At 39.9% G+C, this 15,645-nt stretch overlaps 1 protein-coding gene across 4 annotated transcripts in view; it reads right to left on the bottom strand.

Moving 5' to 3' along the window:
• PARD3B (par-3 family cell polarity regulator beta) overlaps positions 1–15,645 on the bottom strand; it is a 926,479-nt gene that overhangs the window by 92,341 nt on the left and 818,493 nt on the right. For 3 of the 4 annotated variants that reach the window (XM_069983415.1, XM_069983416.1, XM_069983417.1), the window contains one exon: positions 6,433–6,509. The exons of the other annotated variant lie outside the window; for it this stretch is intronic. In XM_069983415.1, the coding sequence (XP_069839516.1) occupies positions 6,433–6,509 (77 nt within the window). The remainder of the gene's footprint in view (positions 1–6,432; positions 6,510–15,645) is intronic. 4 annotated transcript variants of the gene reach the window in all.

Here is a 15,645-nt window from a genome sequence, read left to right as displayed (position 1 = left end):
CACTAATGTCATGTTGCATTAGTTTCACAATTTTATTGCAACTTGCAAGCAATGCCACACTGCCATAAAGCCCCCGCTTTATCCATAGTAGTCTAAATAGCTTTTCACAAACACAGTAATGGCTTCTGTACTTCCTAATATATGTATTTAACATTAACCCCCTAACACCTGTGCATACTTGCCAAGTGCCCCATGTAAGTAGATGTTTAACATGGACCTCCTAATAACTAAGCCAGTTTACTAAGTAACCACATGTACACAGACACTCCTTCGCCGGCCTGCCTGCTGAGGCATAGATAGATAACTCCTGGTTTCCCTGTAGTGATTATAGCATTATATAGATATTACAGTGGTTGTAGCCATGGCTGATAAATCTGGATGTATCTGATAAACATGGATACTTTCCATGGCTACACAGTGGCTCTGTGGTTGGCACTGCTGGCTGGCATCATTACTGCATCCAAACCAAATGTTTGGCCTTTATTTTAAATCAACTGACCGCGACAAATGTTGCTGCGGACTGCCGAATTACCTTTCCGTACTGTACACTATTCTGCTAGATTGAATTTCTGGCTATTAGGTCTGATGTAATAAACGGAACAATAATACCCTTTAGTTGTTAGTGCTGGTGGCAGTATGCTTCTCTCTGTAAGGCGTAAGATGGGATTTTTATGTGGAGCGTGTTTTGGAGCATTTCTTAGAGTACACAGATTTGGAGTCTTAGCTGGGGAGCTGGCAAGGAGCAGAAGGTAAGTGAAATGGACTGCTATGGCTTGCGCATGTAGATGCCAAAAATCTGTTCAAAACCAGTTGCTGTGAAGAGTCCATGTGAGGTGCAAATAGCATAAAACCCAGCTTTCATCTGTTTTGGCAGGATTACAAATACAATAATGGTCTTTGCCAGCAGCCACAGTGTATGATTTGAGGGATCCTACAGCCCCTGTTTTATTTAATATCTCCAGCAATGGAATATGTCATTCTTTACATCTATTTAACTGAAATGACACAATGTATTAATTTTCCAAAATACTTCATCTCTGCCTTACATGTACAGTGGTTAAGAAGAGCTCACAGTTTGGGTTTTTTTAGGCTGGGTTCACACTACGTATATTTCAGTCAGTATTGTGGTCCTCATATTGCAACCAAAACCAGGAGTGGATTAAAAACACAGAAAGGCTCTGTTCTCACAATGGTGAAATTGAGTGGATGGCCGCCATATAACAGTAAATAACGGCCATTATTTCAATATAACAGCCGTTGTTTTAAAATAACAACATATATTTGCCATTAAATGACGGCCATCCACTCAATTTCAACATTGTGTGAACAGATCCTTTCTGTGTTTTTAATCCACTCCTGGTTTTGGTTGCAATATGAGGACCACAATACTGACTGAAATATACGTAGTGTGAACCCAGCCTTAAACTGTAACTTGGTTTAAGAGCATAGCTTTGGTTTAAGAGCTCCCTGTACTGGGTGGGGGAGGGGCATGGTCTGCATAGCGTGGTCTACAGCTCTGTACTCTGACCCAGGAAGTCTCCCTCACCTTCCAAATCATAGCAGATCCACTTCAAGCTGGGGCTTACATCAGGGGACAGAACTATGGAGGTAATCTCTTCATAGCTGTAATCCCTCTCTCCCCGAACAGAGGGCGCTGCATTTATGTGCCCACATAGTCCCTGCTCATTCCTTTATGCTTCCTGCAGTGTCTATCAGCCCTTGCGTCTCCCATCCTCTTTGTTCTTGCAATAAAATGCCTGCACTTACACTCAGCCATTCACACTGCTGCTATAATGTGTCTGCAGTTACACTCATCTATACACACTGATGTATAGAAAAGTTTCTGTCACTGTTCTGCACAGCTGCACAGCTCTGTGATTCTTACTTGCTGATTGGTCCATGCTGACCCCCCTCCCCATTGTTGTCATGTGACCACACAGACCTCCAACAGCAGCCTTGTTTCTCTATTGTAGCCTGTTGTACTACACTACTGCATTATGGGGATTTGCATCTCCATTCTGTATCTAGACTGCTGCTGTTTCTTCAGGTTTATGCACTTACTGTGCATTATGCCCAACATGCTGATTGCTATACTGTACAATAACTTATCATATATTCAACTTTTTCTCGTTATTTGTTTCATCTGTTCTACATGTTATTCAGAAAAAAAAATCATAATTTTTGGGGTGTGGAACCAATTGTCTATTAGTGATTTCTTATGGGAAAATTTGCTTTGGTTTAAGAGTGGATTTGGATTACAAGCATGGACCTGGAACAAATTATGCTCGTAATCCAAGGCACCACTGTGTACTAATAAAAAAAGTAAAAACTAGAGATGAGCGAACGTGGAGCATGCTCGAGTCCATCCGAACCCGATTGTTTGGCATTTGATTAGCAGGGGCTGCTGAAGTTGGATAAAGCTCTAAGATTGTCTGGAAAACATGGATACAGCCAATGACTATATCCATGTTTTCCACATAGCCTTAGGGCTTTATGCAACTTCAGCAGCCACCGCTAATCAAATGCCGAACGATCGGGTTCGGATGGACTCGAGCATGCTCGAGGTTTGCTCATTTCTAGTAAAAACCTCTCCTGTACAGTGTATAGGCAATGCCATGGACCGTAAAGAGAAATATATTGCATCCCCCTTACCTAGTGATGTTCATGACCTAATAAGAAGGTATATTTCAGGTACAGGATATATACTAAATACTTACATCCATATATGTTCTTGAAATTCAAGAGTCAGGGTAAGAACCCATCACATGAATCATAGATTTTTTTTATCTCTACTATTGAAAACCTTCCATCACATTATCTTTAGAGTATATTTATCTAAGAAAAATGTTGTGGTTTGCCAATAGCCACTAAGCCCCATCATAGGCTGACACTCTCAGTTCTGTAATGATCTCCTCTCAGCATCACAGGCAGAAGTACAATGATAAGTCACACACACAAACAGATGGCCACAGCTCACCTTCTTACCCTCTACACAGGTCATAGAGCATGCCTGGTATACTCTCCAATAGAAGTCAATAAGTCCACAGCAAACCGTAGGACCCAAACCTAAAATCATCGGGCACTGACTGACCATGCATTGCTACTTTTAATAGTGATGCGTGGCTGGTGGCTGACGCTTCTACAAACAGCATACATTACCTATCCATGCTTCATGGCTCCTCCTGCGGTCTGCTTCCTACCTAATCCTGCTCATTGCAGCTTCAGAGTCGCCTGTCAGAGCTGACAGTCCACTCTGAAACTGCAGCGTGCGGACCGGGGAAGAAGCAGAGCGCAGGAGGAGCCCTGGAGCGTGGATGGGTAAAGTATACTGTTTGGGCAAGGGATTTAAGGACATCAGTAACAATGTTCATGCAGCCCTTGCTAAACGATTATTGGGCTATGTAATAGGCCCAGTAAATGAGCGCCGATCTAGCAGATCGGCACTAAATTTACAGTATTCATCGGGCCCCCATCAGCCTGTATAATAGGACCTTAACTGTGGCTCCACTGGAACAGTGGTGGTAGGGTACATCACTTATTTTCTAGCCCTGCCTGAGCCCATTTTCATATAATAGTAAATCCACCAGGCAATTCCTTTAACAAACTTAGAATAAAAAATTTGAAAATAAAAGCCAAATAGAAAACAAAGAATGTTTATGTTTTTTATTAGAAATAAAGTAAACAAAATATAGATAAAACACTCCTTTTTTAGAGAGTATTTTGCTATAAGCATGGATGGGCTATGTTGCAGCATTTTGCCTAAAAGAATAGCATATACTGTATATATAAGAAAAAGGGGGTCAAACAGGATGATGAGGACCTTGACTAAACTAAATAACCTTGGTGTAATTTTTTTCATAACATTAATACCATACATAACAAGAGTATACAGAAGTGATGTAAAGCAGGGCTGTACTTATTATACTTTTTTTTTTTAAGTATTATAGATATTTCACATACAGATCTACTTTTATATTCTGATTTTATAGGCTGCATAGAATCCTGCAGTGAGGTCTAATGGGATTTAATAGGATTTAATATAAGGTGAATTCATTATTTAAGGATATAGTTTCCGTAGACCATTGTGGTTATCCTGTACATTTCTTTATAATTACGATTACTTTTATTTCTGCCTTTATTTGCAGGTTTTGTAGCTGAACAGATTGCTGACAATAAAGTGGAAGAAAATAACTCCCCTTTGGTGCAAAGATAAAATTGTTACAACCATATTAGCCCAGTTAATAAAAAGGATTTTAGTGGAGGTTTCATCTGCTGCAGTGTATCATATATTGATATTTCACTCGACAATACACATTTGGATAAAAATCTTTTTTTTTTTTCTTCTCCAAAAGATTTATTGTATATAAAATAAAATTGGAAAGAATATATTAAATATTCATAATGCTAAATAGGTACAAATATACCACATGTAAATGCCAAAATAATCTGTAAGAAATGCATACTATATGCAATAGCATAAGGAACTTTATCCTGAGGTAGATGAAGTCGTTCAGTAGTTTCAGCATAATCATCATAATAAAGCTTCTCTTCCTCTGAGACTTGCTGCATTTCACTTAAAATTCTGTCGGTTCCTTCTAGAAACAGACTAAAGACCATCAAGCATCAGTCTGTTGTCAAGGAGGAACCGGAAAGTAGTGCAGCAGTTTCACTGAAAGTAAAGTTTATCTTTAGACTAGAACATACTAAAACAAACAAACAGCAACTATTAACATCTCAGAAACAGGTATCTCAGAATTCTGTAACGTAACGTGAATTCCCCTTTGCATGAGCTGTTAGACCAGTCCAATCCATAGAGAGAGGTGGAAGATTTCTTCCAGAAACTGTGGCAATTATAGTTTTAAAAACTGTTAGTTAAAATAACCCCAAGAACATTACCAACCTAACAGTGGCAGGAGTCATCCTTAGGCAAAAATGTTGCAGAGCGAAATAAAAGGTACAGTATGTTTGATGCAGGAAAGTAATAACATCGGCGACACAGTGTAGCTACTGGATATCTTGTGGGTAGTGTGGGTTTGGTCGCACAAGATGATTGGGACTTACAACCGCCAGTAAAAAGACAGGAAGTTAGTAGCAGGGAGCAGAAGGCTTGAGTCATTTTCGGCTCCCTGCAAATCTCTTTAAAGTGGACTTGTCACCTCTCCTGTCTGTTTTAGCAAATATATGCAATGCCCATGAAATAACAATTAAGGCCAATTCAGAGAACCTTCTACAGAAGGAAAAAACATGCTCAGTGCCTCCCCCCCACTGAGCAGTGAGACGTTAAGGGGATAGCCAGAGAACAAGAAAGGTCTTATCTTTTATGTTCTCAGTCCTCTCCAGTTCCCCCACTACCCATCCATGCAGGTAACTTCTGCTGACGAGAGGGGGGAGCATGTTGCGGGCAGTGACCAATAACTGCCCGATGTTACAGACGCTGCATTTTTAGGCAGCTATTGGACATTGCGAGTGAGATTTCGTCCACAATGCCTGCAGCCCCCGCCACATGTTCCCTTCCCATCTCTCGTCTGCGGAAGTTATTTGCATGGATGGGCAGATGGGAGAAATGGAACAGCTGGACAGCAGAAAAGGTAAGACCTTTCTTGCTCTCCGGATATCCCCTTTAAGAGAGAAAGGTGAAAGTTACATAGCTTGTGGAAAGACGTTGTACAAGAGCCACATAGCCTCCACCTAAGACTCTACTATGCTTCAGCCTAGACCTAGGACCAAGTGGTTGCCAAGCTAGGGAGCCTTACAAACCTGCACCTTGCAGTTGGGAATTGCAGGTCCAACCCGTAGTGACTTTTGGATAAAGCTGAGGGCCACTTAGTTAGGATCCACCTCATTAAAGTAGCACAACTTAGGGCTAGGACTACTTTTTCCAGGTACAGTACTCTCACTCAAGCGAATTACAGTAAAAACTGTGCCTGTTACATATGTATGTTTGGTCTTCTGCAGTACACCTCAAACACCAATGTACCAGACATTATACAGGGCATGCCCTGGGGGACCTACAACCATCTTCATGGTGCATCACTACAGACCTAGTTTTCATTGTATAAAGTATTATTATGCTATTGATCTAAGTGAGAAAGTGACCTGTTCCTTAGGCGAGAGACTGAATACTAAAAACAAACTGCATCAATAGGTGGAATAAATGGTTTTCCTTTAAATTAGCATTTCTTGCATAAAATGTAGAGCTTTAACAGAATGTAATACTCCTAGAACATGAAGATCGTCGTTAGAGATGCTCTCTAAGTTGCCTATTATAAGTGACATCGACGCTAACTTCCCATCACGCACATGTTGAAAGTCCCATTGTTAATTTTGTACTAATGCAATAGAAAGGCAACTTAATAATCCTCAGTTTATATCTAACATACGTCCCAGAAACCTCTAATATTATAAAACAAGGCGTAGTGTAAAAAAAACTACCTGGGTAGTGAAGCATACTGTCTCTCAATTCCTTCAAAACTAAGGTTGCGGGATGCACTGGGACCTCGCGCAGGCACCTGCAAATAAAAAACAATACAGGTAAACGTATGGAGCAGTCTTGATCTTTTCTTTTTTCTTTTTTTTGCAAATGAACTATGGCCCACACAGAATGAAAAGAGAGGTGATCACATAGACAGCAGAGCAAACCTGGGATTCCTAATCCTTAGATATGACTCGATATTAAAGGTTTGTTCTCGAAACAGAGGTATTACTCAACAGACTGTCGCTGGAGCTAGCAGATCGATGCTGCAATTTTAGACTTTTTTTTTTCTCCTTTGTAACATGTGAACTTGATGAAATGAAGTGCACCCAAAGGTGAAGGCCCACATGCCAAGTAAGAATGCTTGAGAAAGAACAGCAGATGGCAGGCATTTTTACTTCTCTGCAATTCAATTAAAATGTCACCTGCGCTACCACACTTACTATCTGGCCTTATGTTTTTATATGAGAATTTGGGCCTATTGTTATATGGCAAGTGTGCTCAGGTTTTCATAACTGCTGATAGAAATTAATAGAAACCCAACGCATGCAGGGCTAAATGTCATTTTCCCACCAGAATTTGATGGCCTCACCAGCATAATTGATGGGGGAACCCTCACCTATCTGAAGTGTATGGTACATCCTGGGTATGCTATAAATGTCTATGATGGGGGTACCCTTCTAAGATGTCATTTGTCCAGATATAAGTTAAGTTGCCAGATTCCGAGAAATGTCTCATAAAGGTTTGTTAAGCTGTTTAAGAAAACTATACACAGAGATTGATTAGAATACATGAAGGTTCAGCCTGTGTTACGTGTACTACGATTAGAGATGAGCAAACCTCAAGCCTCTGGCTTTTGATTACCGGTGGCTGAAGAAGTTGGATGCAGTCCTAGGGAGTTCTTGAAAACATAGCTTCTGGCTGTGCCCATGCTTTCTTGGCAGCATTTTGGCTTTTTCCAGCTTCCTCAATTACGGTAATAAACCCGAGGGGTCGGACGAATCTAAGCTTGCTCAAAGTCTGCTCATCTCTATCTACGATTTCTCCTATAAATGGCATACCTGTCTAGGAGCCTTTCCAGTTATGCCAGAATGAAATCAGACAATACTCACTGCTCATAGCTTACAGTTTTTATCTTTATAGTGTGTACATGCACCACAATAAGTATGCCATTTGGCCCAAACTGGTATGGAGTCCCAATATAACATAAGACCCTAGGAGTAGTAGTGGTAAATCTACCAATGACATGTAACAGTTAAATAAATTCAGCACTGCTACATCCGTATATTCTGATCCACAGCACTCAACCCTTCGGAAGTAAATGAAAAGCTAGTACTGTATGTCTTTTGCCTTATTGTTCAATTGCCAGCATAGTTCCCTTATATAAGAAAATGATGCTACTCTATATCCTCAGATGATACAGAAAGCCAAGAAAGAGAAGTCAGGGTGAAAGCACTTCAGCTATTAACACTCAGCTAGAACACTAGATGCGCACTCCAGTTTGTTTTCCAAGGGGTAACCTTCGCTGGCAGATGCATAAAGCACTATGAAAAGCCTCACGCAGGGAGGGCAAACAGCACGACTACAGATGCTTTTAGGCCACTTTTAGCTCTGTTCCCGGTTTCACCTGCAGAACTAGTGCTGAAGCTTTGAGTGCCTTGTTAAAAGGACGCTATTAGTCTTTTTTTTCTTCTCTCTCTCTCTCTCAGTAAAAGCAGAAGTCTCACTGAGGCAATTTCAGTGTCCCTTGCATTAAGAAATGTTCCTGTGTCTTGGCATTGCTAGAACCAGCAGCCTTTGTGAGGAAATATGTTAAAAGACCTCTCAGCTGCCTCCCTTTCACCAGATTAAAGCTCCAGCCTCAATCAGCCCTGTATATGGAAGGTGCATTAAGGCGTAAGTACTCCAAAGTAACCGCTTTTTAAAGGCTGGTTTCTAATTGTCGATAACCTTAATAGCTTTTCACATGTGGGCATGAAAGGCCCGTGCTGGTGGCATCCTTAACTGATGGGCGCATTTCATGTATTACTCACAATTCCCCCCAAAAATACATTTTATTCTTCATGAAAGTGGCATTGTGACAAATGGAATACATCTGCAACTCAATAACTTGACGTCTTAGTATTTGGTAGGAAAAAAAAGGTATTTTTCTATGCATATACAAAGGTACAAATATATTTGAATTGTGAATTTATTCTCAAACTAATCTTTTACTGAACATTAACTATTTGTATTCAAAATGTCGACAACTACTCACTTTCTTGTAAAGAAAGCAGCTTCTCCCCACCTGCCTTGATTGACAGATTTCCCCCTGTATGGGTATAGGGCGAGATCTGTCAATTAAGGAAATGGCTCCTGGTGAACCAGATAACTGGCTTACAAAAAAGTGAGAAGTAGTCCACATTTTGAATTTAAATTTTCCATAAAATAAAACCTGTCAGGTCTCCAGAGCCTCACAAACCAGCAGATGGTTAATGGTTCTATATACATCAAATTCTGATGTCAGAACCTGACAGTGATCAACCATTGGACAAGCAATTGTTCATGCACCTGCTGCTTGCTCAGGCTATGTAACCCTAAGAAACATCATGGATAATTATGTAATTGGATGAATGTTGGTTGTACTACATGTACTATTCAGAATTTGTGTGTACTGGCTGTACATTTATTAAACAACTGCTGATCTGCGCCAGTATCAGGTATGGGTCTGCCCTTTCTTACAACACTCTATAACAGTGACCTTGAATTTCTGCGACCTGTATAGCGATTCACCCAGTGACCCCATGCTTTTATATAGTCACAGAACTCCTTATACATTACAGTAGGGTGTACATTATTCCATAGATTCTTAACTTGTTATTTATGCCAAGGAAACTTTACATTGGCTGCAATGTAAGCAACATAAAGTCTGCTACTAGCGACACTAGCACAAAAAAAATATTTACATTAAATGCAAGAAGAAGAAAATGAAACCTGTTCTTCTGTAATAAAAAAATAACCTTATTATTAACACTGCATGTGGTCCTTCAGATGCCTCATTTCTACAATGCGATACGAGCTCCAGCAGGGATTTTCTATTGCAGGAAGCTAAAGACATCAAGCAAATTACGAGTCGTAGTTGATATTTAATATACCTGGAGAAGAAGGTCACATTTGGGCATCAAGGCCAGAGATCTAGAGAAATTATAAGATGATGATACCACATTAAAGAACATGGAAGCATCTTTGCACATACAGGCAGGGTTCACACTATGTGGGACACCGGCCGTTCTGTAACCCGGCCGTGTCACAGAACGGCCAGTGTCAGTGAAGATCATCCCGGCGGGTACTGAACTTCATTTATGCTGAATTAGGATGAGGGCACATCCGTGTGCCCACATCCCAATTCACCATAGCACACAATGAACAGTGCGGCCGCAGCCGCACTCTGCATTGTGTAAGCCGTCAGTATTGTGCGGCTGCTATTCAATGAATAGTGGCCGCACAAAACTGACAAGTCAGTTTTACCTGTAGCCGCTAGGGATCCCAGCTGGAGTGTAAACTATGTGTATACACTTTGGTCAGGATTCCGATTGCAGTGCAACATAACTTTTCTATTAATCACAGCCATTGTTGCAAATTGGCAACAACGGCCATGATTAATAGAAATGTTACGTTGTGTGAACGTAGCCTAAAAGGTAGATTTAACTATGTCTCACGCCATAGTCAGAAGAATGGATTCCAGTGGAAATGTCACATGCTTGGTGATTTCCATTAACGTGTGATGTTTTAAGTTTGAGTGGGACCCATGGCAACTTGTAGTGTCAGCAACGTCTGCACCCTAAACTTTGAAATGAGGCATCCAGACAGGTATCCTTTAAGGTTTATACCACAGAACACAGGTGTAAACTGTGTAAGAGAAGGCTCTGTTCTCTACCATAATGTGTTACGGTGAGTGTTGGAAGAATAGGCTTCCTGCTTTTCACCTCCTCCAGCCCTCTCATACACAGCAACTATTTACAACACAATCATTTTTTTGAGATATGCAGACAAAATACTATACACAAAAACAACAGACGGGAATAAAAGCACAATGTCTTCTTCCTACATCTGTGTGTGATTTGATAGACCAGCTGCCGCTTCTCCTAGCAGTTATAGGCAAGTTAAACCTTGGAATATATGAATATTTTTTTGGATAGTATGTCTTATTAACCCCCACTGTGTAATTGGGTAAAAACTTAAATGAGGGTTTAGCAAAGATTGCATTTGTACTTTATTAAAAGATCTTCTTAACTAATATACATTTTCTTAAATGAACATTACAAACACATTAGCAATATTTGAATGGGACAGGGGGAGCCCAATGCACACATATCGCTAGTATTATCCAGGCAGCACACATAATCTGTATTCTAAATTTACCCAAAAGCTACAATAACATGTTGATGCATCCTAAACTGAAATCCAATAAAGTTTTCTTTGTATCTTTTTGGATAGGTGTGACGCCATCTAGAAATGCATTTCAGCATACATAAAAACAACCACAGTTAACGGAGACAACGCACTAACAATGGCCATTCTTTAGTGAACGGCCATTTTTTAACCATAGACTACAGCCAGAATTAATGACCATGAAGATTAATTCCATCCATGGTTTTACAATAACGGGAGTTGTTTGTGCTCATGTGTACGTACTGTGAGCTCCGAAACATTTAAAGCTTTGCGCTACTGTACTGACACATCATTGCTCACTGTATCATAATAAATTATGTTGCAGGGAGTTCCAACAGTATAGGCTGTCTACGGACCGTATATGTGGAATGTGGGAAAGCAGCATAACATTTATAACAGTCCCCTGTCCCAGACGTAATGAATTATTTATGTTACTAGGAGCAGAGACATTTTATTGTCCAGTTAAAGCCCCCATACAATTAAGTATCAGGCATTAGCATTTTGGACCCTACTGAATTTTACTGTATTTTCCTAATGTTTAGAAGATTTCATTCTGCTTGGCTTTCGCACTTTGGCTCCATAACGTCTATGAACATATTAATCAAGATAAGGTTTAATTGTATAATGGCAGTCTAAGGGTGGTATTAGATGGGCCGACCTATGAACTATACAGTACTGGTAGATTGGTTTACATCCATCCACTGGTTGACCATACAAAGTTCTGATGACGAACAATAGTTTTTCAAACAGCTTAAAAGACAATGAATGAGCAGTTGCTTGTTTGCTGATGGCTGGGCCTATTACACAGACCAATATCAGCGGTCTGGCTAGTAATCACTCCATGTAATAGGGCTGTTAGGTAGAGATAAATTTACCTCCTCTCACAAAAAGCTGATGATTTTACAGTATATGATGAATTAAAGCCCTCTTTATAAGTGCAGACAAACAAAATGCTATTTCAGTAAGACAGCGATTCCCTAGACCCCAGTAAGACAGCGATCCCCTAACCCCTCCCCCATGACATGACATGTGGAGAACAATCTAGGTGTTTGCTATGTACTTAAGGATCTTATGCTCAGATTATCCACAAAGCTGATGGTTAGGGATTCTCTGTAGTTGAATATTTTTTGTTGAAACCTTTTTGGAAGAACAAAGACCAGGAAGCATTCTTTTTAAGTAAAAATGTTGCTGCAGAGGTTCTTTTAAGTTATTTTAATTCCCCATTGTTTAACACTTCTCAGTGTCCATCAAAGTGTTCTTCCACTTTTTCATTAAACATATCGGGGGGGAACCCCTCTCCACCAACTTGTCTTCATTATTTTTCTAACTTGCCCTATGGTCCCCATTACACCTTTATAATCATTCACATAATCAATAACATCACTCCATAGATTCTTGCAGCAGGCATGTATGGTTCTATTGCAACTTTTGTAAATTTACTCTTTCAGCAATAATGAAAGATGTCCAGCACTCTATTATGTTAAGATTAGGGTCTGCTTCAGTAGTTTACTGAATGTGATCATACAGGCGGATATATATGGACATCTTATAGCACCCTGGTCAAGGGGCGGAAGCAGTGAGATTATTTATAATATATATTATATTATATATATAATATATTATTTTAAGTTAAAAAAAAATACAACTGATACATTTTATCTTTACAGCAAAGAGATTCAGGATGGCCAGGTGCACGGTCTATTATTAATTGGGGATTAAGCATTGATGGAACCATTCCACAAACAAGATGGCTGTCACCCAAGCTTTCTGGTTATGTTGCCAGAACATGGGCAGATCTGTTTTTGAAGGCGCAAGAATTCTTTCCTCTCTTTACTACAGCTGGCTTTATCATATGGCCTGCAGCGTTGTCACATAGTATTGGAGTTAATCTGTCCGCGCTTCATGTCCTGGTGCCTGCTTTACACGTTTATGAATGTAGGGTCTGTTGGGTATCTTTTTTCAGAAAAGACTGACCTCATTGCAGCTAAAAACTTGCTTTAGACCAACTGGTTCTAAAGTTACCCATACCCTTTCCCTACTCTCCTGGTTAAAACTGCAGGACATTTTTTTTCTAACCCTTATCTATTCTTTCCAGTGCCTGTCTTTTTATTCTTCTAAGTCATACCATTTTTGAGAAATTAAATCTGTAAATTAACTCCTTTGGATCTTTGAGGGTGTTCCTTGTCCCCCCGTCCCCCCCCCCAGTCGCCTCCAATGCTCACACCTACGTAGGCATATACCCCCTTGCCGGTTCATGCATTAATGAATATACATAAGTAGGTGTAAGCATCAGAGATGGCAGGTGGGCTGAACAGTGCACCTGGGGGCCAAAGAGGGTCTCCAGTGCTCCAAAGAGGTTAATTTACATATTTTTATAAGATTTAATTTCTCCAAAAAGGCGGCACTTACAAGGATCAGAAGGCTGGTGCCAGAAAGAGTAAGAATTCGGCTACCGTGATCAGCAGGTGCATATGCTTGAGTCTGCTAATAGTTTTCCTTTATTTCTCATCATAGTTCCATAACCTTCAGCCATGTCATTTCTGTCTGGCACTTCTGATTTACCGACATCACAGTAGGAGCTGGTGCGGAGATGCTGATAGCGTGGTCCTTTTTTTAACCACCAACAGGTTCATATGCACAATGCCAGTCTTTTCGGGAGCAACAGCTCACCACGGAGAACTGAGTGTAGGCCCCGTCAGCCCCTAGTGTGATTAAAGCCCCTTCCCTCTGTGACACAGCTCTATTGATTGCAATGGAGCCACGTCACAGGGGGGAGGGGAGATCATCAGACTGGGGGGCCGGTGCTCCTGAAAAGATCAGCACCCTGCAAAGGAACCGGACAGAGGTTCAAAAAAATGACTGCAGCACCAGCATCCCCGCACTGGAGCTGATTCGTTAAGGTGGACGGATGAATCCAAGTTTGAGGTGTTTGGATCACAAAGAAGAACATTTGCGATATACCTGATGGTACATTCACTTTAACTCAGTGATTTATATTTATCTAAAAAACATAATTCTAACCACTATAAGAATTTATTATTAATTTATGAGCACATAATGACACAAGGTTAAAAGGTGGAAGATATAGAGCCAAATAACCATGATACTTCACAATTTCAATTCTCCGATTTGTATTTACTTTGTAATTTGTATTTTTTTTTAAATAATTATTTTAATAAGGCTATCTATGCCTCACAAACCCTATTCAGTCACAGTTAAAACACAGAATTTTACGGTAAAGTCTGGTCTGCTAATCCAAATTAATTTGACTTTAATCTACTTTGGCTTAGTCAGACCTCAAAACATGTTTCTGTGTTGTAACATCTGCGCTAAAACATTTTATTATATTTCCCACATTCGTTGGAAGAACAAATACCCAGTAATAAAACACATTGTGTGTAGCACCTGTTTACACTCTGATGAAATTACAAAGAATAGACATCTTGAAACACTGTATGTCTTTTCTTCAAGACTATTGTACCAGTACTTATGAAAAGTATTGTCCTGGAAAGCTCCACTCTCTATGTCTCCCTCCGTTGGGCACTCCACATCCACTCATACAGTTCAGATGATAACCTGACCTTTTTCTATTCTAAGTCCTTGGTGCACGCTCATTCACTATTCTAATTTTTTAGATGTACACTTCAAATCCACAAGTGTAGTAAACGACAATGGCACTTACAAGCAATCTGGAACAAACCAGTACTGCCTTAGTGTTCTCAATGTAAAGCAACAAGGATTACAAAAGCCAAAATAGACAGGGCGGATAGGCTGTAATGACTGATACTTGCTCAGAATACTGACATTTACAATCTACATGTGTTTTACTTTCTATAGAAATTCATTTCTATTGATCATGTCCAGAAGGTGCAACTCAATATTGACAGCTGAACTGCCTTTGTAATAAATCACAGAAATGGTGACTTATATACAGAAAGAAACTTATCAGAGCAGAGGCTTATAGGGAATGTGTCCTCAGAGAATGACCTATTGATTAAATTAAGTTTTTGGGGGAGATTTATGAAAGGGTGTACATATACATCTGGTGTACACTGCCCACAGCAACAAATCACAGCTCCTCTTAAATTTTACCAGAGCTGAAAGCTGAGTTGTGATTTGTTGCTGTGGGCAGTTTACACCAGGTGTATATGTACACCCTTTCATAAATCTCCCCCTTTATGTTGAACCTTTGCACAGGTCACAGAGCATGCTTACAAACCTGCTGGAGATGTTCATTATATCTATGTCAATGGGGCATGTTGTAAAGCTTCACTAAATGCTGTTAAAAATAGCTTAGGCAAGATGGCATTGTAGTAAAAAAAAATTAAAAAAAAAGGACATTCAGAAAATAAAAACAGATTAGAAAAAAAAAAACTTTTAAAGTGCATGTACTATTGCGAGATTGGAAATCATGCCAATGTACCATGATGAGAAGAATAAGGCAAGTGAACAAGACAGCATTTTTAAATAGGACCACACCACTGGGATCCCAGCACTGCCACCAATAAGATACTGGAAAGATTTTTTTACTTCACGATGTTACATTTGCTTTAAAGTATCTGGTTCTAATGATACATTTAGATTAAAGGAATTGTGCAGAAAGCAGTAGATGGCTCAAGTCTTCTGCTTCCCAACATTTAAGGTGGCCATACACCTTTGGGCTATGTTCCCACTTTAAGAACATATCAGGTATAGGAACCTATCCATCTATATACCACTAATAATGATCACAATCTTTATAA

Source organism: Dendropsophus ebraccatus, chromosome 9 (assembly GCF_027789765.1).
Source record: "Dendropsophus ebraccatus isolate aDenEbr1 chromosome 9, aDenEbr1.pat, whole genome shotgun sequence".
Taxonomy (NCBI): Eukaryota; Metazoa; Chordata; class Amphibia; order Anura; family Hylidae; genus Dendropsophus; species Dendropsophus ebraccatus.
The sequence above is the reverse complement of the archived record's forward strand: the minus strand, read 5'-3'. Positions and strand labels throughout refer to the sequence as shown.